General features: G+C 48.6%; 1 protein-coding gene across 1 annotated transcript in view; it reads right to left on the bottom strand.

The window, feature by feature from the left end:
* Positions 1–22219, bottom strand: part of Npffr1 (neuropeptide FF receptor 1) — a 32464-nt gene extending 10245 nt beyond the window's left edge. The window contains exons 1-2 of the mRNA XM_055599020.1: positions 22123–22219; positions 4801–5115 (exon numbers count right to left, since the gene is read on the bottom strand). Of these exons, the coding sequence (XP_055454995.1) occupies positions 4801–5115; positions 22123–22129 (322 nt within the window). The 5' untranslated portion in view covers positions 22130–22219. The remainder of the gene's footprint in view (positions 1–4800; positions 5116–22122) is intronic.
* Between the last annotated feature and the right edge of the window lie 417 nt (positions 22220–22636).

Below are 22636 nucleotides of genomic sequence, written 5' to 3'. Positions count from 1 at the left end.
AGCAGCTTCCAAACGTGAAGACATCATGACCCAGAACCTGTAGCAGACTGGCTGGAGCAAAGAAAACACTTCAATGAGCTGAGCCTGGTGGCACAGACTTGTATTCCAGCTACACAGGTGGTTGAAGGAGGAAGATTTCAAGTTCAGGCCTCCACACCTATGCACACACTCACACACACACAAGAAAATGTACACATATATGCATGCATGGGTGTGCATACACGTGTAAAAGTAAAAATTAAAAAGAAGTAGGGGTTTGGAGAGGTGGCACACTGGTTTAGAGCCCTAGTTGTTCTTGCAGAGGATTGGGGTTCAATTCCCAGCACCCACATGGCAGCTCACAACCACCTGTAAGTCCCACACAGGAGTGTGGGATTCGACTCTGACCTCTGTGGGCACCTACACATATGTGGTGGGCAAACACACACTCATGTGTGCACATACACGCACACACATAAATTAGTAAATCAATAAACATGTCTTTGAAGCGTATGAATGTCTGCTTCCATGTATATATGTGCGCGCTGTGCATGCCTGGAGCCCTCTGAACTGGACAAGGTCAGAACCTTTGGGATTGAGTTCACTGAGGGGTGTGAGCCACCATAAGGGGCCTGAAAACCAAACCTGGGTGCTCTGCAAGAACAGCAAGTGCTCTTACCCCCAGAGCCATGTCTCTAACCTCATAAATCTTTTTTTTTTTCCTTTGAAAGAGGACTGAGGATGTAGTTCAGTGATAAAGTACTTGCCTAGCATGAGTGATGCCTAATTTCAGTCTCTCGCACTGAGGTCTGGGAAAGGAAGGAAGGAAACGATTAAAAGCAGTGTGAGCTCATCGGTCTGACCTTGGGCTAGACGAGTGGTACCAGTCTTAACCCAGAATGGCATAGAGACTGAGTCTAAACGCCCCAAAGCAACATTCCAGAAATGGTCAACTCCAAAATACTGAAAGCCTTAAACCCAAAATTGAAAACCTCTCATTCCGTGGAGGGGGACAGCTGTAGGATGGAGGTTTCAAACTGGGTTCTAGGGAAGGGGTTTCAGTGTGCCCAGACTATCCCAGGATGCTTGCGTCATGGCAGAAAGGCAGAGTACCTGGAAACCTGGAAAGATGTTGTTGCTGCAATTTTCACTTCCAAATCATTTTGGACACTGGAGACATAAATTATACAAAGACTTTTAGACAGCCCTGATTTATTTTGTGTGTGTTTTCTTTTGTTGCCACATTGACTTTATCTGTGTCTACTACAAATGTTGAAATATCATCAATAAAGAGATGTCTTTGTTTCTATGTCTTCATTTGTGAGAAATAAAGTTTCTCAAGATCTTCCCTGTTGGAGCTACTGTCTATAACTCTATATAGAAGGGGCCTGTCAAATTTTTTGACTGAGCCCATCAAATGTCTTCAGAGACAGGTGCGGTAGCACACAGCTGCCGTCCCAGAGCTCAGAAGGCAGCATTGAGAGAATCCTACTGGCCAGACCAGCCTGGTTGCACAGCCAATTCCAGACTAGCTTGAACCACAGGGTGAAATCTGACAGTCACCCAAAAGCCTTGGGTTGTCTCTGCCAATGTGGTGGCTTGAATAAGAATGGCCCCTATAGGCTCATATATTTGAATGCTTAGTTACCAAGGCATGAACCCTTTTGAAAGGATTAGAAGGATTAGGAGGTGTGGCCTTGCTGGAGGGTGGGCTTTGAAGTTTTAAAAAGCCATGCCAGGCTCAGTTCTCTTCTCACTATCTATGCCAGGATGCAGCTCTTAGCAATGTGTGTGTTGCCATGCTCCCTGCCACTATGATAATGGACTCGGAAACTGTAAACAAGCCCCACCTAAATGCTTTCTGACATAAGAGTTGCCTTGGCCTCAGTGTCCCTTCACAGCAACAGAACAGTGACTAAGACAGCCATGGTATTCCAGATGTCTACAGCTATAAAGCTGGATTCATACAATTGCAAGCCTCCAATATGGACCCATTATGAACATAATCCACTGTTCAGGCGTGTTATAGCATCACAAATGTCATCTCATTGTTTGTATACCTGAGTGTTTATGCTTCAAAAACCGCCTGCTATTGTTGCCTGTTATTGTTACAGTGGCCTTTGGAGTGGTCTGTGTTGTTGCTGTTATTGCGATGACCTTGTGGTTGATGTTTGCTTTCTGTTTGAGGTTTCACTGTGTAGCCCAGGCTGGCCTCAAACTGGTGATCCTCCTGTCTCAGTCTCATTACAGATCATCACACTTGGCTCCACCATTCAAGATTTGAGCATTTCAGTTTTGTTTCTTGGAATTCTGGTTCAAATGCCTAGAAACATTTATGGGAAACTAGCAAAAGTCAAGGAAGCTCCACAGATGACTTAATGGCAGGTAGAAGCTTTCTCCTTTCCATTATGGTTTTTGGGGAAGGTGATTGAAGAACATACAAGGATTCTATGCTAGCTTTAGCAGGAAGATGTTTTCATGCACTGTGTATTCAAATGTTGATTTCTGTTCCCCAGAACAGAGTACAGACTTTGGTATTGTTAAGCATCTCTTGCCTTAGCACTTTGTAAATATTAATCTCATCACCTTCTGATTGGTCAAATAAAGAGCTGAATAGCCAATAGCTGGGCAGGAGAGGAAAAGGTGGGACTTCCATCCCCAGAAGGGGGACATGTCTCAGGTGGGGACAGGTGCCAAGGCAAGACTAAGATGGCAGTAATGGGCCACATCGCTAGGACGTAGGCCAGGCCAGTGTTGTCAGGTTAGAATAGATCAGAATGTGTCCGGCTATTTTTTTTGGTTTGATTTGGGGATTTTTGTCTTTGGTTTTTGTTTTGTTATTGTTGTTTTGCAAGACAAGGTTTCTCTGTGTAGCCTTGGCTGTCCTGGACTCACTTTGTAGACCAGGCTGTCCTTGAACTCATAGAGATCTACCTGCCTCTGCCTTCCTGAGTGCTGGGATGACAGGCATGTGCCACCACCACCTGGTCCCTGCCCACCTATTGTACCTAAAGCTTATAATAAATAAATATAAGTCTCTGTGTCATTATTCAGAGCAAGGGCAGGCATAGAAAGCTTTACTTTAGGAGCTTTGCTATTTTTCTTTAAGTCTAAAATTGTTTCAGGGGGCTGAAGAGATGGCTCCATGGCTACGAACACTTGTTGATCTTGTAGAAGACCTGTATTCAGTTCCCAGTTCCCATATGGTGACTCAGAACCATCTGTAACTCCAGCTCAAGGGGGTCTGAAGACACATGGGGTGTACATATATGCATGTAAGCAAAATACCTATACAAATAAAGTAAGGTTAAAAAAAAATGTAATGGTTGGGCCATAGTGGCATAGCGCTTGGGAGGCAGAGGCAGGCAGATCTCTGAATTTGAGACCATCCTGGTCTACAAAGCTAGTTCCAGGGCAGCCAGGGCTACACACACAATCCCTGTTTCAAAAAAAACAAATAAATAAAAATTATTAAAATAGGCAAAACACTCACATTAAAAGTACCTAACAACAAAGACATCACAGTTCTAGGCCATCGATGTTGCCCATTTTTCATGACTTAAAAAAAAAAAAAAGATTAATCATGTATATGTATATGTGTGTGTGCATGTATACATGTGTATCTGTGTTTAGGCATGTGCATGTGAGTGCAGGTGCACATAGAGGCCAGAGGTGTCAGATCTCTTAGAGCTGGAGTTACAGTCAGTTGTAGGACAAGAAGTCAACTCAGGTCCTCTGGAGAGCCATATGCACTCTTAACCACTGAGCCATCTCTCCAGCCTCGGTCATTAGCTGGGAAGTGGAAGCGAAGGGTGAAGACCTTCCTGCTGCCCGGGGTCATACTCACCCTGAGAACTGAGGAATCTTCCCCTCTGACCTCTAGGGGGATCCGCAGTGTGGGAAGCTGGTGACTCCCTGCCTGGAGTCTCAAAAACTCAGATGTTAAGGCAAGAAATGCTGCTCATCAAAGATGTCTGTGTGACATTCTGACAGCTGCAGGAATTTAGAGGCAGATGGTCTAGTTTGATTTAAAGACCTCCTATCCAATCTCGGCTCAGCGGCCAGCCAGTCCCTACACAGACCCTCCCAGCCACTGGGAGCTCATGACCGATAGGACAAGACTACCTTCCGTAGGAGAAGATATGAAGGAAATGAATTTCCAGGTCTTCATGCAGAAGAAAGTCACCCACCTCCTATTTCTACCCCGTCTACCTCTGCCCATGAGAGCTCTGTCCAAGAGTGCAGCCAGAGCAGATGTGATTAGACAAAGGAGTGTGAGAACACTGGCCTTGACACTGACAAGTTAAGTAATTACAGACCAGTCCGAGTTAACTGCTCTGAGTTTGTTTCCTCACCCGTGAAATGAGGATAATAACAAAGCATGCCTGATTGGATAATTCTGGGATTAATTAAGATAACATACAGATCATACGTCCCATCATGCCTGGCACAAAGATAATTATTAGCCTATTAGACTTGTTGTTCTTGGGTTACTTTCTCATCCCCAACTGTCAGAGTTTGAGACAATGGCTCCTTGGCCAAAAGGCCAGCTCAGCAATCTCCATTTTTTTTTTTTTAATTTTTTACTTATGTGCATTGGTAGTTTGCCTGCATGTACGTCTGTAGGAGGGTGTCCGATCACCTGGAACTGGAGTCACGGACAGTTGTAAGCTGCCATGTGGGTGCATGGAAACTGAACCCGGCTCCTCAGGAAGAGCAGCCAGTGCTCTTAACCACTGAGCCATCTCTCCAGCCTCTGTCATTAGCTGGGAAGTGGAAGCGAAGGGTGAAGACCTTCCTGCTGCCCGGGGTCATACTCACCAGTGATGAGGTTGTCCACAAGGGTGGTGGGCATGCAGAATATGCCCACCAGCAGGTCGCTGACAGCCAGGTTGAGGATGAACATGTTGGTGACAGTGCGCATGTGCCGGTTCTTGAGCACGATGGAGCAGACCAGGGTATTGCCCACCACGCAGAGGAGGAAAATGAGCACATAGGCCACGATGAGCACGGCTGCCACAGGCGAGGAGTGCTGGTAGTAGGAGGAGAAGGTGAGGCCGGCAGCCAGGGCAGTGTCAGCGTCACTCCCGTTCTCACTTAAGGGCCAGCTGCCGTTGCGAGGCTGTGAGGGCTCCCCTGGGACCAAAGGAGCACAGGACTGAATGAGCTTTCCCCACCAAGAAGCCGACCCTTGGCTGGGACGTAGCTCAGAGTGCCGCCTGCCACGCAGGAAGCTCTGCGCTGATCCTCAGCACCACATAAAGTAGGTAGAGTGGTACATGCTTTTCGTCCAAGCACTTGGGAGGTGGAGGCCAGAGGATCAGAAGTTCGAGGTCATCCTCATCTACTTAGAGATTTTGAGACCATCCTCAGTCAAATGAGACCCTCACAGAAAAGGAAGAAAAAGTTCGTGTTCCTTTGGGTCCCCTGAGGCTACCCACTGATGTCCACTGTTCCAAAGACAACTGGACACAGTGAGGATTTCCTCGTTTTTAAAAATTTTTAGATTTGTGTTTTTCCTGCACACATTTATGTGTGTGCACATGTAGACGTGCTGTGCGTGTGCCCGCTGCCCGTGGAAGTCAGAAGAGGGCGTTGGCTTCGCTAGAGGTAGAGCTAAGGGTGGGTGTGAGTCAGTGTGGGTACCAGGGACCATACTGGGGTTCTCAGCAAGAGCAGCAAGCGCTCTTAATCATTCAGCCATTCTCTCGCCATTATGTCCATTTGCCCCCGCACACACTCAACACTGCTCAACACTGGTTCTCCAGCCGCGCTGTTATTCTCCGTCAACACCTTCCACCTGCCTTCAGTTCATCTTTTGGGGATCGGAAGCCCCCTTTTAGCGTGTGTGGGAGACAAGATCTTATGTGTCAAGCTGGCTTTAAATTCACCAGGTAGGCACGGGTGACCCCAAGTTCTCATCCCCCTGCCTCTACCTCCTGAGTGCTGAGAGTATGTGTGTCAGCATGCCCAGTTTACATGACAGAACCCGAGGCTTTGTGCGTGTTAGGCACACTGCCGACTGAGCTACATCCCCAGGCCCAAGAGTCTAACTCCTATGGGACCCCATCACATCGGTTTCCGGGTAGACTCAGCTAACAGGAGGCCCTGAAGGAGATGGCAAGGGAGGAAGAGTCAGTACTTGCTTCCTGGCTTCCTTCCTGCCTGGCCCAATGCTATCAGCAGACACAGCTCTTTTCCTGTAGGGCCATTCCTTATTGTACTTTCAATGGAGCCTTATGTCTTGATATTTGTTTTGTTTTGTTTTTTTGAGACAGGGTTTCTCTGTGCAGCTCTGATTGTCCTGAAACTCACTCTGTAGACCAGGCTGGCCTCCAACTCAGAGATCCACCTGCCTCTGCCACGCAAGGGCTGAGATTAAAGGTGGCTTGTGGTGCCATGGCCCAGCTCAGAGTTAGGAGCACTGAATGCTCTTCCAGAGGACCCAGGTTCAATTCCCAGCACCCACATGACAGCTCATAACTGTTTGTAACTGCAAGATTTGACACTCACAGACATACATGCAGGCCAAACACCAATGCAAAAAAAGAGTGGGGCTGGAGAGATGGTTCAGCAGTTAAGAGCACTGGCTGCTCTTCTAGAGGACCCAGTTTCAAGTCTCAGCAACCCCATGGCAGCTCACACCTACCATGTGACTCCAGTTTCAGAGGGTCCTTTCCCCTCCCACAGACATGCATGCAGGCAAAACACCAATGCACATGAAATAAAATAAATAAGTAAAATAATTCTCTCTCTCTCTCTCTCTCTCTCTCTCTGTGTGTGTGTGTGTGTGTGTGTGTGTGTGTGTGTAAATACCCTTGGAGGCCAGAAGAGGACACCAGATTCCTCTGGAACAAGAGTTATACGTGAGTTGTGGGACATGGGTGCTGGGAATTGAACTATCCTCTGCAAGAGCAGCAAGTGCACGTAATGGCTGAGGCCTCTCTCCAACCCCTGTGCCTGCTCTAGTTAGCTATGCAACACTCCTGCAATGCTGCCACCATGCTAGGACGCAGGGGAAAGGCCCTGACCAGATGGGCCGGGCATTTGGACTTCCAGAGTCAGGAGCTAAATTACTACTCTTTATAAAGGACTCAACCTTAGAGATTTTATTATAGCAATAGAAAAATGGACTAAGACCCTTTTCCATGGGTCTAGCTTTCTAGGCAATGGGAGCAACCTGTTCTTTCTCTTTTCACCAACGACTCTGCTGGCTGCAACAGCATTCTGCAGTGAGTATGCATGGAGAGACCCTGCATGTTCCTCATGAGCATCAGGCAAAGGATGAGTTTCCCTAGTTCTGCTTTGGAGAAAGCAACCCAGTGTCCAACCATCGCTCTTCTGGGAAGTCATTAGCTGTGGTGAGTCATGGTGTTGTCTCAAAAATTCTCCTCATGTCTTCCTCTGGGACTGACTGGGGCCCATTCTGGAGCATGAAGTATCTCTGAGGAGCCCAGAGCTCAGCCACTGGCGATGAGGCGCCCGGGAGCAGGAGAAGCCAGGGCGCAGCAGACTAGTGCACCAGGGGACAGGGAGGGCTGTAGGAGGAGGTGGCAGGAGTGAGGGCCTACTGACGGAGAAGAAATGAGAGGGGGTGGCACTCCCCCCCACTCAGGCCTCTCAAGGGCTCCAACGGTGCTCAAACACCTTTACTATAATATAGAAAAAAAATCAGATACCTACAAGAGAAGCTATGATGGTGAGCAGACGTGGGAGTATAAAGTTTAACAAACCATTAGAAATGGAATGGTAAAAAGGACTCCCACATAACTACTGTCCACCTTCAACAACCACTGACTCTCCTTTCCAGTTATTCTGAAGCAAGTGTCAGCCAACATTTCTTGTCATTGAAAAATAGTTTTGTATCTTTAAAATAAAGGAGGTTTGTTTGTTTGTTTGTTTGTTTGTTTGTTTGTTTTAAACTCGTGGTCCAGGAGCTAGGGATGTACCTCAGTTTGTAAAAAGCTTGACTAACATCTGCAAAGCCCCAGGTTCTATCCCCAGTGTACACCCGCAAACCTGGAACTCTAGAGTCAGGAGGGGAAGAGGTTGAAGGTCATCCTTGGCTATATATTGAGTTTGAGGCCAGCCTGGACTACATGAAACCTTTTCACAAAACCAGGCCATGGAGATGGCTCCACAGGTAAGGTGCCTGATGCCAAACCTGATGACCTGAGTTTGATCCCTGGATCCCACCTGGTAGAAGGAAAACCCGCACACGTTGTCCTCTGACCTCTGCTCACATGTTGTAATATGTCCACACATATGCACCACACATACACATAATAAGTAAAAGTTTAGATAAAATATTGACCACACTTGGTTAGTGTCACTCCTCTGCCTCTCAGTTCACAGGTTTCGCTGTCTCTTGACTGTCACCCAGCAACGCCTGCTACTCATTTGTCCTAAAGATGACATGGCTTGTCTGTGAGTTTTCCGGCAGGCTAGGTGTTGCAGACTGCTCTGTCATGGTCTCATTTCCTGAAGCCACTCTCTGTGTCCTGACCTTCTTGGAGTCTGCAGTTGCAGCTGAAGGTGTGGCGAGGGTGTGTCTGCTTGCTGGTCTCCCTTGAGCTCTCTCTTCTGTCTTTTTTGTTTTTGTTTGTTGTTTGTTTTTTGAAACAGGGTTTCCCTGGGTAGCCCTGGCTGTCCTGGAACTCACTATGTAGACCAGGCTATCCTCAAGCTCAGAGGTCACCCTGCCTCTGCCTCCCAAAACCATGTGTCACCACCTCCTGGTGTGACCTCTATTTATTTATTTATTTTGGTGTCTCGTGTCACCGATGATGGCCATGAACACACCATGTAGCTGAGACTGGGGTTGAACCCTTCTTTCTTCTCCTCCTTCTTTTCTTCTTCTTCTTCTTCTTCTTCTTCTTCTTCTTCTTCTTCTTCTTCTTCTTCTTCTGCCTTGACTCTCCACTTTGTAGACTAGGCTAGCCTCAAACTCTCAGACATCCACCTGCCTCTGCCTCCCTGAGTGCTGGGATTACAGGCATGAACTACTGCACCCAGTTTTTTTTTTTTAAGATTTATTATTTTAAGTTAACGTGCATGACTGTTTTGATTGCATTTGTGTATGTGTACTATATGCATACAGTTCCCCCAGAGTCCAGAAAAGGGTGTCAAATCACCTGGAACAGGAGTCACAGATGGCTGTGAGCCGCCATGTGGGTGCTGGGAATCTAACACAAGCAGTAAGTGCTCTTAACCACTGAGCCATCCATCTCTCTAGTTCTTTGCCTTGAACTCTTGATCTTCCTGCCCCCACATTCCAAGCCTGCAGCACTAGGCTCAGCTCTCTTTCACTCAGCCTGCAACACACAGGAGGCTCTTACTCCTGTTGACCTCTCCCTGGTCTTGAACAGATCCACATCCTTTCTTGCATTTTCCAACCCCGGGGCCTTTGCTCTGTGCCTCCTTCCCATCTCAACTCTAATGTCTTCCTAGAGAATTGAATCTGTTGACTCTGTTTAAAGTAGGTGTCTGACCACACCTCTCATTGGGTCTTGTTTGTGTGCTTGAATCTGCCAATAATTTAAGATTTACTGTCGGGGCTGGAGAGATGGCTCAGAGGTTAAGAGCACTGTCTGCTCTTCCAGAGGTCCTGAGTTCAATTCTCAGCAACCACAAGGTGGCTCACAACCATCTGTAATGAGATTTGGTGTCCTCTTCTGGCTTGCAGGTGTTACATGCAGAAAGAACATTGTATACATAGTAAATAAATAAATCTTTTTTTTTTTTTTAAGATTACTGTCTTTTCTCCTTAAGAGTGTTAAGAGTCATCTCCTAGATTGTAGGGTTCTCCCCTGTCTTAGTGGTGGCAGCGTCCCTGGTATCTTGTCAGTGCCAGGTCGTAGTAAATGATTCAATAAACAGTCAATAATTATGGGATAAATAAACAGGTAGAAAAAGTTGCCAGATACCTTTCAGACTGGATTCTAGCCTGCTGACCCTGCTTCCTTTGCTCAGATCTCAAACAAGCTCATTATCCAAAGTCTGTCTCTGTGAGGTATCTGGAGTGACCTTGTCCCTCTCTAGCTCTAAACGCTTAGGCATCCATTTCAAGACTTAGCCCAGCTCCCTGTCCTGCATAGCCCCAGAGGAACACACTCCTATTCCTATCCATTTCATCTGACCTGGAGCCCTGGCCCTCCACCAGCCTCAGCCCCATGCCAGTTTCCAGAACCTCATTAACACCCTTTACTTTGATTTTCTGGGATCTGCCAGCTGCCCTTATTACAGCCTGTGAACTTCTCATCTGCCCAACCCAATTACATTCCCCGATTGGACGGCTTTCCCAGGGGCTTCAGGATATAATGATGGCTGCCTCTAGGGTACCCTAACGAGCTTAGGTCACACCTGTGCCATCAGAAGCTGGGCTAGACAGGTAGGAGCACAGTGTCTCTCAAAGTGCGGCTCTTAGCTACTAGCATCCCCATCACATAAAACTCCTCAGAGAGCCTCTTGCCTGATCTCTGACCCAGAGAATCAGAAACCCTGATGGGAGGGGGGAGGGGATCAACAATTTTTTATTACTTATTCATCTCAAGAAAAGCTTTGTTTTTGTTTTATGTGTACAAGTATTGAGCTTGCTCGTGTTTGTGTGTACCACGTGTGTGCCTGGTGCCTGAGGAGGCCAGAAGAGGGTGCCAGGTCCCCTGGAGCTGCAGTTACAGGTGGTAGTGACCTGCCTAAGATGTGGGGTTAGGAACTGGGTCAGGGTCCTCTGCAAGAATATCAGGTGCTCTTAGCCACTGAGTTAGAAGGCCAGTGCTCAATGCCAGGTGTCCTCATCCATTGTTATCTGCTTGCACTGAACCCTACGCTTGCCAATTTGGCAGGACTGGCTGACCAGCAATCCCAGGCAGCCTCCTGTCCTTGGCTCCCCAGCACTGAGGGGATATACAGGTTTGAGTCACAGTATGCCACAACCCCTGGCTTTTTGATGTGGATTCTAGGGGTCTGGTCCCCCTCCTGCTTGCAGCAAGCACTTTCCTATAGAACCATCTCGCCAACCATAACTTTTTATTTCCTTTTTTTTTTTTTTTTCAGTGCCAGGGATTGAACCCAGGGCCTCAGACTTGCTAGGCAAGGGCTCTATCACAGAGTCCGAGCTTACAGCCATCTGTTTTAGATTTTAAAGCATTAGCTAGGGGTGTGTTCGATGGTAGAGTAATTAATTGCGCATTGTGCACAGGGGGCACTGCCAAAACAAAAAAGCAAAGCATTTCCTGACTATGGCTTAGGGTTGATTATGTCACTTCTGGGAACCAGAGATTCCTCTTACTGCAAAAGACAGGTCAAGTTCACATTGGTGCGGGGTACTCTAATGGCAGCCTAGAAGCAGCAGTTTGGAGAATACTAGGTCATACATTGGCTGTAAGCGTGTTTAATACTTTCAGCGTGCCCGCCTGCAAGCCTCAAAGACCTGTGAACAAGAAGCAAAATGCAGGTCTAGGTGTGCTCCGGAGTTCGCGACAGGATCGTTGGCGCCACCTTCTGGTTTGTCCTGGTAACACATAGGAGTTCGGGCCCCATACCCATTCAATACAACCCTCTGTGAGCCGACTGGTGGACCCCGACCCTGGAATCCCGAAGAACGCCACGCTATCGGCTGCCAAAGGCAGAGAGACAGCACAGGGCAGATGGCTAATAGCCACACGAAACAAAAAGTTCAAACTCATTGGCAATGTGAGAGATGCCCTTTAAAAATAACTCGGTATAACCTTTCCATCAGCCAGACTGGCAAAGACAGCGGTGCTCCAGCAGCTTGGAGTGCGGCTGCGCACAGCGGGGCGGCGCACCAGTCAGGGAGACTTCAGATGGAGGCACAACCGGCCTTTGCCTCTACTTCAGTTTTTCATGATGTGTAGACGGTCTGGTGGCATGGGGGAAACACTGACCTCGGGTTCCGATTATCACAAAACAGTATAAACGTGAACTGTGTATCTCTACTCCGTATAAAGTGTGTTTATGCAAATTGCGAATGATATTTTTTTTTTAATGACGGTATTTGTCCATCGGGGTAGTATTTCCTCTGATGATTTGGGAGGGGGCGCTCATTTAACTTTTCACGTTGACTTTTCTGATCTCAGGGAAATGGCAGCATGGGATAAAATACTGGTGTCAGTGGCTTTCCTACTCACAGCACAATCACCCTGATTTTACATCCCCTTTACTCCCTGAGGACCCAGATCTGGAGATGGCATTTGGGAATACTCTCTCTCTTTAAAAGCTCCGCTGATGAGTCCCTAGTGATTTGAGAGTCACTGACTTTGCCCTTCAGTGCCAAGCTTAAACATTCAGGGGTCATGCCTTTGATGTATTTTGATGCATTCTTGCAGAGGCTTTCTAAGGCTTTCTGGGGCTTTCTCTTGATCCGGCATGAAATGATTCCTGTCCAGAAGGCAATTATGGCCTTTGAATGTGTTGGATCCTCACTAAACAGAGCACTCACTTTCAGGGGAGCAGTGAGCACAGGCGGCGCTGGCCACTCTGTATTCGTTAACCCCCTCTCTTCCTGGAGCAGCGAGTTTTCCCTGGAGCAGCCAGCCCTTCTCCCTACAGGTAGCATTTGAGGGACTGTCAACCGAAAGTGTGCACCCAACCCTAGCCAAATGACAGCCAATGAAAGGTTGGTTGGTTGGTTGGTTGGCTGCTTTGGCTCTGACTGTGGGTCCTAGCAAACCCAGCTTTTCTGTCCACTGGATGACCACTCAAGCCCCTTCCTACAGGTTTCTAATTGGTCAAGTTAGCTGGCACCGGCGTCTGTTGCTTGTAACCTCAGCATCTTGGCTAAGAAAAGGGGACTGAGGAGGGTCATCCTGGGCCTCTGAGGAGGGGTCTGCAGAGTCCAAATTCAGCACTCCAAAGATAGGGACAGGGCAGGAAGAGCAGAGTAGGCCTTGTTGTTTCTGTCTTCACAACCCACTGCCTCTCAACAGGTAAGGGCACTTTTTAGGGGTCAAAGAACTTGGCCTAGGAGCTGGTAGCCAGTGACTGTCACTCATCCATTGTAAGAGGACTTGGGGACGGCAGCCTGGTTTGAAGAGGTGGCTTGGGACTATAACTTACAGCTAACTAAAAATGCTTCTTATGTTTAGTTAGTGTGTATATACTCCAGTGCTGTGTGCACTTCTGGAGGTCAGACAACAGCTCTCTCCTTCCACTGTGTAGGTTTGGGGAATCCACTACAGGGCATTAGGTCTGGTAGCAAAGCCCTTCACCAGCTGTAACTGTGTTACAGTTATCTGAAATGAGGGAACCTTGATTGAGAAAATGCCTTCATAAGATCCTGCCGTAAAGTATTTTCTTAGCTAGTGATTGATGGGGGAGGGCCCAGCCCATTGTGGGTGGTGTCATCCCTAGCTTGGTGGCCCTGGTTTCTATAAGAAAGCAGGCTGAGCAAATCTTGAGGAGTAACCCAGTAAGCAGACCTCTTCCACAGCCTCTGTATCAGCTCCTGCCTCCAGCATCCTGCCCGATTCCTGTTCCGGCTCCCTTCATGATGGACTACAGTGCAGAAGTATACTCTAAATAAACCCTTTCCTTCCCCCAACCTGCTTTTAGGTCATGGTATTTTGTTGCAGCAATAGAGACCCTAAATAAGTCACCAGCTCATAGTTGCTTTGTGAAGTAGCCAGGCTAGCCTTGAACCCCTATGTGGTCAAGGATGGCCTTGAACTTTTAAACTTGATGTTCTACCTGCCCGGTTTATGGGGGGGGGGGGGGGGGGGGGGTGGAAAATCAAACCCAGGGTTCTAAGCAGGCTAGGTGGGCTCTCTGCCAACTACACCCTTCAGACTTGCTTCTTTTTATTGTTTGTTTGTTTAAGTCAGGGTCTCACTATGTAGCTCTGGCTGGCCTGAAACTACCTGTGTAGACCAGGCTGGCCTCGAACTCACAGAGAGCTGCCTGCCTCTGCATGTGCCACCACTGCCCAGCTATGGCTTGCTTCTTGATGGCATTCACTGCCTGGCAGGAAGCACAGAGGGCCACAGTGAGGAGCAGTTTGCTTGGAACTGTTCTCAAGGAAGTCAAGAGCCGCTGGCAAGAGGGTGTGTTATAATTCCGCTGCTCTCCCAAGCCCACATTCTCCAGCTCTCCCCGCTGCAATCCAGTTCCTCACTTCCGGTCTTTGCAATCCCTTGTCCATCTTGGTTAAGTGAGAGCAAGTGAGCCAGCTTTCCCAAGTTCCAGTGCCCCCAAATCATGCATTTCCCCATAGCAAAGCCATATGTCATTCTAGGACACCTGACCCTCCCGAAAAGTTATATAAGAAAGGGCTTACCTTGGGTCCCCTGGGTACACACTTTCCCAGAGCCCAGTCCCCATCTAGTGGTTCAACTGAATAATGAACCCACTCCTTCTGAAATGGGCTTGGCAGAACTCTCAAGCAGCTGTTTCTTCCCTGCTTTCTGGCTAAAAACACCGGATCTTCCTTCCTTCTTTCTTTTCTTCCTTCCTCCCTTCCTTTCCTTCCATTTTTTCTTTTGTTTTTGGTGTTGCTTTTCTAAGACAGGGTTTCTGAAGCGGAAATTTCTGGTTTCTTTCTAGACAGAGTTTTGTCATGTGATGTTCTGCTGCAAACTGGGCACATGATGTTTTGCCCAGGCTGGCTTGTAAGAGGGCACGTGATGTTTTGCTGTGACCTCTCATGTGCAAGGGGCGTGACTTTGGCCAGTTGAGAATATCCGTGGGTGGACTTTGAGGAGAGGACATACATAGAGGCCCAGGCAGAGCGAGCCATGGCTTTTTGGATCAATATCGCTGCGCTGATATTTGTGCTCTGACACTTGGTTTTGCAGAGAGAAGCGTTCCAGAGAGCTTCTCCAGGCAACCCAACTGAGTCTTTTGGCTTTTACTGCTTCATGTTGGCCCTTGGACTAGACTGCTGGTGTCCGGAAAACTAAGTCTGGTAATCCCCTAAGGATCCATGACCCTGATCATCAGGAAGAAGATAAAAGAGGTCTACAGCCCTTTTCCCTACTAATTAATCTCCTACCTAAGGTTGGGGGTACAGGGAGTTTGGAAGGAAGGGAAAGGTGCTTAAGAACCCTAAATAAAGTAGGTTTGGCGACAAAGCTAAACCTGCAGGCTTCTTTGTGTAGCCCTTACAGTCCTTGAACTATCCCTGTAGATCAGGCTGGTCTCGAACTCGGAGATCCTCTGGCCCCTGACTCCTGAGTTCTGAGATTAAAGGTGTGTGCCACCACCACCTGGCTAACCTGGCTTTTCATTCCTTGTTTCTGCCCCCCACCCAAAAAAAAGACAAAAAACAAACAAACTCCTTGGTGTGTGTGTGTGCACTCGTGCTGTTTCACCCATCAACATTTATATCCTTTCAAGTCCTTTACTTCTGGAACCTGAGTTGCTCATATCTGACAGATTAAGCATATTCCCTCAGCCCATTGAAAGGCGCTCCAAACTTTAGAAAGTGCGTATCTCAGTGGTTAGGAGCACTTGCTGTTCTCAGTGTGGATCTGGGTTTGGTTCCCAGCACATGCACAAGTGGGTTCACAAGCATCTGCAACTCTAGTTCCAGGGCATCTGTTGTCCTCTTCTGGCGTCCGTGGGCACCAGGCACACATACATGCAGACAGTCATATAAAATAACTTCTTTTTTCATAAGGTCCGTGGAAGTGGAAGAGACTTAAAGGGGACAGAGGTTGCCATCCTCCGTGCTGCTCTAGGTCAGGCTGAGCATGCTCCAGTTTCCTGTCTAGACTCTGTGGTGACCGCTGCGTCTGGGTCAGCCTGCTCAATCTCTCAACGCCAGCCACACTGCTTACCCTAGTCCACTTCCTAGTGCAGCTCCATAGAGAAGGCTGCGTCCTTCCTCTACACTGGACACATCTTAGGGCTGGAGCTGTGCCTTGTTCTGCTTCAAACACTAGTGCTGTCTAGTGGGTGGCCTAGGACACAGAGATGGTGAGTGAATGTTGCTGCTCTCATGCCACCTGGCTGCCCTTGATCCTTCTTCCTCCGAATCTTAAGTGCTGGAATTACAGGTGTGCATCACTCTGCCAGTTTTTGACACGTATCTTATGCAGGATCAAACTACCTCTGACCAAGAAAGAAAAATTCTTTTATTTCACAGGAACATCAAAGCTCAAAGCCAAAGAGATTTGGTCTCAGAATCCAGGGTGCTACACTGATTTTGCCCCTCCGGACTCATGATCCATCAGATGAGCTGGGGGACATGTTGTGAGTTTGAGCCTTTGCTCCAGCTCTGCCATCTCCCGGTTTCTTGTCCTCTTTGAGTCCATTAGGCTACCCGTAGAGCCCTCCAGTGTCCAATCAGGACTCCCTGATTAATTAGGAGAGGGCCTCTGATGCCCGAGTATGTCTGATATCATGAATACTATAAGAATCGTTTAATATCACCGGGAGGCAGGTATGTGGGTTCATCCCTGTAATCTCACAGTGTAGGTGAAGGTAGGAGGGTCCAGAGCTCAAGGTCATCCTCAGCTACATAGTGAGTTTGAGGCCAGTCTGGGCTACAGGAAACCTTGTTTCAAAGCATACAAAAGAAAGCACAGCCTGGTCAGAAGCAGGAGCAGAGCTACCCTGGGCTCAGCTAAGGAGCAATGAAGACAGCCTAGCTTTTTGGGATCTATTCTCCTGCACCACACTCCAGCACCCAGAGCTTCAGTGCCCCTGTCCCAAGTGGGTTTCTTCTCTCACTTGTCAGCTGGATCTTGTTTAGGATCTTCGATGGGCTCAGCAGAGGGCAGAAGTGTGAGTTGGGCTCCCAGCACCCACACGGGGTTGTGTGGTGTGTGTGTGTGTGTGTGTGTGTGTGTGTGTGTGTGTGTGTGTGTGTGTCACAGCTGTCTGGAGCTGCAGCTGCAGGGAATCTGACACTCTCTTTTGGCCCCAGGTGGGGGGAACTTGCCCTTATATGTAGATACCCATGCATAGACACACATAATTAAATGTGGCTTGATTTTTTTGGGGTGGAGCAAGGGGTTTGAGACAGGGTTTCTCTGTATAGCCTTGGCTGTCCTGGAACTCTGTAAATATATTTTTTTTTTAACTTTTTATTGATTCTTTGTGAGTTTCACATCATGCACCTGAGTCCCACTCATCTCCCTATCCCCTCATATCCCTTGCAACTCCCCCAAAGTAAAAAACACACATATAAAAGCAAACAAACAAAACCCCAAAAACAAAGCATAGAGAACATCTCATCATAGAAGCTACAGTATGTCCCACTTAAGAGAGAGGGAACACAAGCAGAGCATGGTGGTGCATGCCCTTAGTCCTAGCACCAGGGGAAGGCAGAAGCAGGCGGTTCTATGTGAGTTCGAGGCCAGCCTAGTCTACAAAATGAGTTCCAGGAGAGCCAGGGCTACACAAAGAAACCCTGTCTTGGGGAAAAAAAAAATGACTTCAATAAACTTGTTCTCTGGTTGAGGAAATGACTCAGGACAGTTCTCCAGGCTGAGTCCCCGAAGCATTTGCATTTCAAAAGAGGCCAGACCTTAACTCCCAGCACCATCTCTGTTGCTAATGAGAGCAGCAAAAGACTAGAGGAGCAGAGGTTGAACTTGCGTCTTTCATGTTTGTGTCAGAGAAGAACTGGTGGAGACTAACCATGTTCCACTGACAAAATGCTCAGTTTTCTGTTCCCTCACTCAGCACTGAACAGCTGCCGACACAGGACCCCCCAGGCACCCAGAGCCCAGACCTTTCTGAGTTGTTTGCTGGTTTGTTTTGGAGCCAAGACAATTGGCAAAGTGAAAATAGTGTGTGTGTGTGTATGTGTCTGTCTGTCTCTCTGTCCGTCTCTGACAGTCTCATGTTGCCCAGGTTAGCTTCAAACTCTATGTGCAGTGAAGAAATAACCTTGAACTTCTGATCTTCCTGCTCCTAGTGCTGGGATTGTGGGTATGTGCTGTGCAGCCCAGTTTTAGTCAGTGCTGGGGACTGAACCCAGGTCTTCCTGAATGCTATGTGAGCACTCTAACAACTGAACTACAGCCCTCAGTATCTCAACTCATTCAGGCTAGCTGTGAAGGCTGCCACGGTCTGCCAGGAAAAGCCACTGTTCTGGGGTGGGAGCAGCCTTTCATGCATCCTCCAGGACTGAGGCAGAGGCTCTCCAAGTTGCAGTATCTGTCTTCAGGGGTTGGTAGGAGGGTTCTGAGGCCCCAGAGTGCCCTTCCTCAGCACAGTTCTGATCTGGCTACTCAAGAATTCCACCTCTGAGGCTTGAAAGCTGGTAAAGGCATTTGCACAGAACTCTGGCAACCTGAGTTGATCTCTGGAACCCGGGTAAAGGAGGACAGTGAGAGCGAACTGTGGCCGTCCACACCCTTAATCCCAGTGCTTGGGGAACAGAAGCAGGCAGATCTCTGTGAGTGTGAGGCCACCCTGCTCTACACAGCAAGTTCTAGGACAGCCAGGGCTTTATAGAGAGAGACTGTTAAAAAGAAAGAAAAAGCAACCAGGTGGCGCACGCCTGTAATCCCAGCACTCAGGGAGACAGAGGCAGGCAGATTGCTGCGAGTTTGAGGCCAGCCTGGTCTGCAAAGTGAGTCTAGGAGTCAGCGCTACACAGAGAAACCCTCTTAAAAAAAAAAAACAAAACAAAAAAAGGAAAGGAAGGAATAAAGAAGAAGTGGACAGTGAGAACTAACTTGGCAAAGTTGTCCTTTGACCTCCACATACAGCTATGACATGCATCCCACGTGTACAAGCATGCACACACACAGAGAGACACACACACACAGACACAATACATTAAAAAAATTCTCTTTCTACCCTCTATACACACACACTTGGAGATGAGAGTTCAACTTTGGGTATCTTCCTTTAGCTATCAATTTTCTTTTATTTTTGAGACAGAATTTCATTGTGTAGCCTTGGCTGGTTTGGCACTTGCTATGTATGTAGATAAGGCTGGACTGGAACCAGAGATCTGCCTGTTTTTGTTTCCTCAGTGCTGTGAATAAAGGCATGCATCACCACACCATGGCTTCCCTTTCCTGCCTCCCTCCCTCCCTCCTCCAGGCACTGAGATTACAGACACCTCCTGCTCTGGCTTTGACGTGGGTGGTGGGTGAGGAGAGTCTGAACTCAAGAGTGCAGGCTTGTGCCATAGCCCTTTACCCACTGAGCCATTTGCCCAGGTCCTTAAATCCTGAGTGTGTTTCCTTCAGGCTGTTTGAGCCCCTAGCTGCAGATGTGATAGGCATGCTTTTTCTTTCCCTCCTTCCTTCCGGCACCCAGAGATTGCTGTCAAGCTTTAATGACGCCTCTTGCTGTCACCCTGAAGTCCTCTTATCAATGCTAAGTGTTGCATGAAAGTTCACGTAAAAGTGCTATAATTCATCTGTTTACCTCCCAAAAACCTAGCCCGAGACAGGAAATTTAGAGTACTTTGCTCTTACATAGGCCCCTAATGAACACTAGATTCTTTTTTATTTTTTCTTTCTTTCTTTCTGGAACTCAGTGTGTGTTTTGCTGAGCTAGAGCTCAAACCCCGAGCATGAGGCATGCCAGGCAACTGCCTGCCTGCTGAGTTCCAGCCCCAGCTCTAAATGGGAACGCCCTGGGGTACACCTGCAGGTATAATGTGTTTGCTTGCTTTCTACTATAACCCCTTACCCTGGAGACGTCAACTGGAACGTCAGCTGAATAGCCAGTGGTCCCATCCTGTCTGTACCCAGGATCTCTCTCTGCTTTGCTTTTTGAAGCCAAAGCAGAAACAACTCAGATTTATAAAGCAGACTAACCTTCAACCAGCAGAGAGGGACAAGCAGCAGCCGGAGCTCCTTCTCCTGTAGTCCAGGCTGGCCTTGAACCTGCTATGTAGCCTCTGCCCTGCAAGTGCTGGGGTTATAGCTATTAATTACAGCTAGTCACTAGCAAGTCCACTTTATGAGTTGCCGGGGATAGAACCCAGGGCTTCCTGAATGTTAGGTAAGTACTCTTCCACCTGGCCTACACTCCCAGCCCTCCTCCTTTTTTCTTTTTGCTCTCTCACCTCTGCTTCTCTGAGGCAGTTCCCAAATGAGCTCTCTATTCCTAAATCCTTGTCTTAGGGGATGCCTCTGAAACCAGAGAATCCAAAGGAGACACTAGTGACTCTCATCAGATTCATCATTGGATATGAGTTTCATTCATAGATAGATGATAGATGGATGGATAGATAGATAGATAGATAGATAGATAGATAGATTAGATAGATAGATAGCCAGTAATAAAACTACGTAACTGCATGAAGGGATTATTCTGCATGCATTCTAAATCTGCCTTTTAATACTCATTTAATGTCTTCTTAATATAGATTCACATAGCATAATCAGTCCACTGTCGATGACACATCTCCATGTCAATAAATACAGTCCTGAACAGTCGGTCTACCTCTCCTTCTTCCCATGCTGGGGACTGAACTCACATCTTCACTCTTGGATCATTCAGCCCACCCAGGCCCCTAAGTGTCTTCTTTAAAGTACATCACTGCCAGTGTGCCTTATCTTTCAGTTAATTCAGTCTCCAGTGTCTAAGTGAACACGGTCATACTTGGGTCTTTGTAGGAGCGTGGGATGGCTTTCTCTGCAAAGCGGCACCCGAGCCGTGTTCTCTCAAACGTTCACTCCGCGTTCAATAATTTTCTCTGGCACACTAAGAGGTCAGAATTTCATTTTGCAGTTTAGTGGGTTTCAGAAATTATCTTTTCGCACTTTTTGGAAATCAGGACATGTGCCCATCTTCAGGGCTTTTTCTTTTCTTTTCGTTCATTTGCTGTAATTTCCTCTCCAGCAGCGATTATATCTGCAACTGCCTTTAGGTCCCTGGGATGTTATGCGTCCAGGTTTGGAAGGGTGAGCTCACTGGCAGGTGGCTCAGTGCTTTCTTTCCACTACACCCTTCTGGGGTTTTGGTCTTCTGCTCAGCTGAGGCAGAAGCAAAACTGTTTGTCCCCTGCCGCAAGCCCCTACCCCTGAGGAGACTTGTCAGAACACTCTGCTCTCTCTGCTCACTGAGGGTTCAGCGCTTTGAGAACGATCATTCTCACAGCTCCCACCAGTCTTCCAGCTTCCTTCTGGATTGCGCATCCCTCCCGGCATCTCCTGTCCATGTGTGCTTTTCAAACCCGAGCTCACTGGAAGGCTGCCAGTGCACCTCACAAGCTTTCCTATTAAAACCCCCTTTTGTATTTCTGACGGTGACCCTCGCAGTTACTCACTTTCAACAGCTCTCCATGACTGGTATGAGTCTGTTCAATACATCCTGTCTCATTCCCCCACCCCAGCCTGAGAGGCCCCTACTGCGTCTAAGTTCCTCTATTCACTCGGCTGGGTGGTCATTGGTACAGAAAGGCTTCGACACCATCTCAGAGACACCCAGCAAGCCAGTGGACCAGCTCTGAGGCCTCTAGTTTCTTAAACTAAATATAGCTCCCTTTGTTCACGTGGACCGAGAGGGGTCTGGACCCTCGCCTGGTGCAGCCGAAGCCAGAAGTTTCCTAAGCCTTGGGCTATCCTTCCTCCTAGGCTGGGAGTTTGGGTCCTTTCCTAGGGGCATCACGGAGACCACCTCCTCTCGGATTCCATTCCTCTCCCTGGCCCAGCCGGCCAGCTAAGTTGGCAACAGTTCTCTAAAGCTAGTACCTAAACTATCCTCACCTGGTCACAAAAACCCCTCGTTTCCGGCTGAGAGATGGTATCCATGGTATATGCACACACATACACCATGGACACAGAGATGTCAGCGCCTCTTCACACGCCCCACACACCCTGGGCACAGAGGCACCCCCACATCATTCTATCAGTCTCTCTGTCTGTCTCTCTCAGTGTCTCTGTCTCTCTCTCACACACACAGGTCTTTCCCCTCTCTGAAACCCGTGAACACAGAGGCACCCTCAGATCTATCTCTGTCCCTCTCTCAGGATATTTGCATCTGTGTGTTGTGTGTCTGTCTGTTTGCCTGTCTCTCTGTCACACACACACACACACACACACACACACACACACACACACACACACACACACACGCTGGGTCTCTGGCCGCCAAGGTAGTCAATAGTCAATGCCTCTTTCTTCTTCTTGCCTAACCACCCCCACCCCTGGCCCCGCTCCTGGGTCTATAGCCCACCCCACCCTGACCCCCGACTCCAGTGTCACTCACCTTCCATACTGTCTGCTTCGGGACACTCTTCAATGGAGGCGGGCACGTTCGGGTAGGTGAGCTGGGGCAAAGTGGTCTGGGGGGCCTACCCTCGTCCCTCTTTTCGGTTGCTGGCGGGCGTGATGGGGGCGCTTACTCCCTGGGGTCCGGGGTGCAGCGCCCTCGCAGTTGAGCGGTCCACCGGACTCTGCCGCCAGCCCAGCTCCTCCGGGGCCAGAGGGAAGGAGGGGGCTGGCGCGGCGCCGTCTCCATGGCACCCGGCACACCTGTGCGGCCGAGCGAGGGCGCCCCACGCATTTCCTCCCCCCGCCCCCCGCGCAAACTCTCCCCCGGACCCCGCACCCTCCAAAGTGCGGGCGGCACCCGCCGCAGCTCTGGCGGACACACACCAGCCTCTGTCCCCACTCTTTACGTGGCTGGAGCCCAGCCTGCCCCGCACTCACCCACCAAGACAGCCAGGACTCTGCCTGCCCCTCCGGAACAGGCTCACTGTCACTCCGTACAAGGGACCCCC

This window comes from Psammomys obesus, unplaced genomic scaffold, assembly GCF_907164565.1.
Source record: "Psammomys obesus unplaced genomic scaffold, mPsaObe1.curated_primary_1811, whole genome shotgun sequence".
Taxonomy (NCBI): domain Eukaryota; kingdom Metazoa; phylum Chordata; class Mammalia; order Rodentia; family Muridae; genus Psammomys; species Psammomys obesus.
The sequence above is the reverse complement of the archived record's forward strand: the minus strand, read 5'-3'. Positions and strand labels throughout refer to the sequence as shown.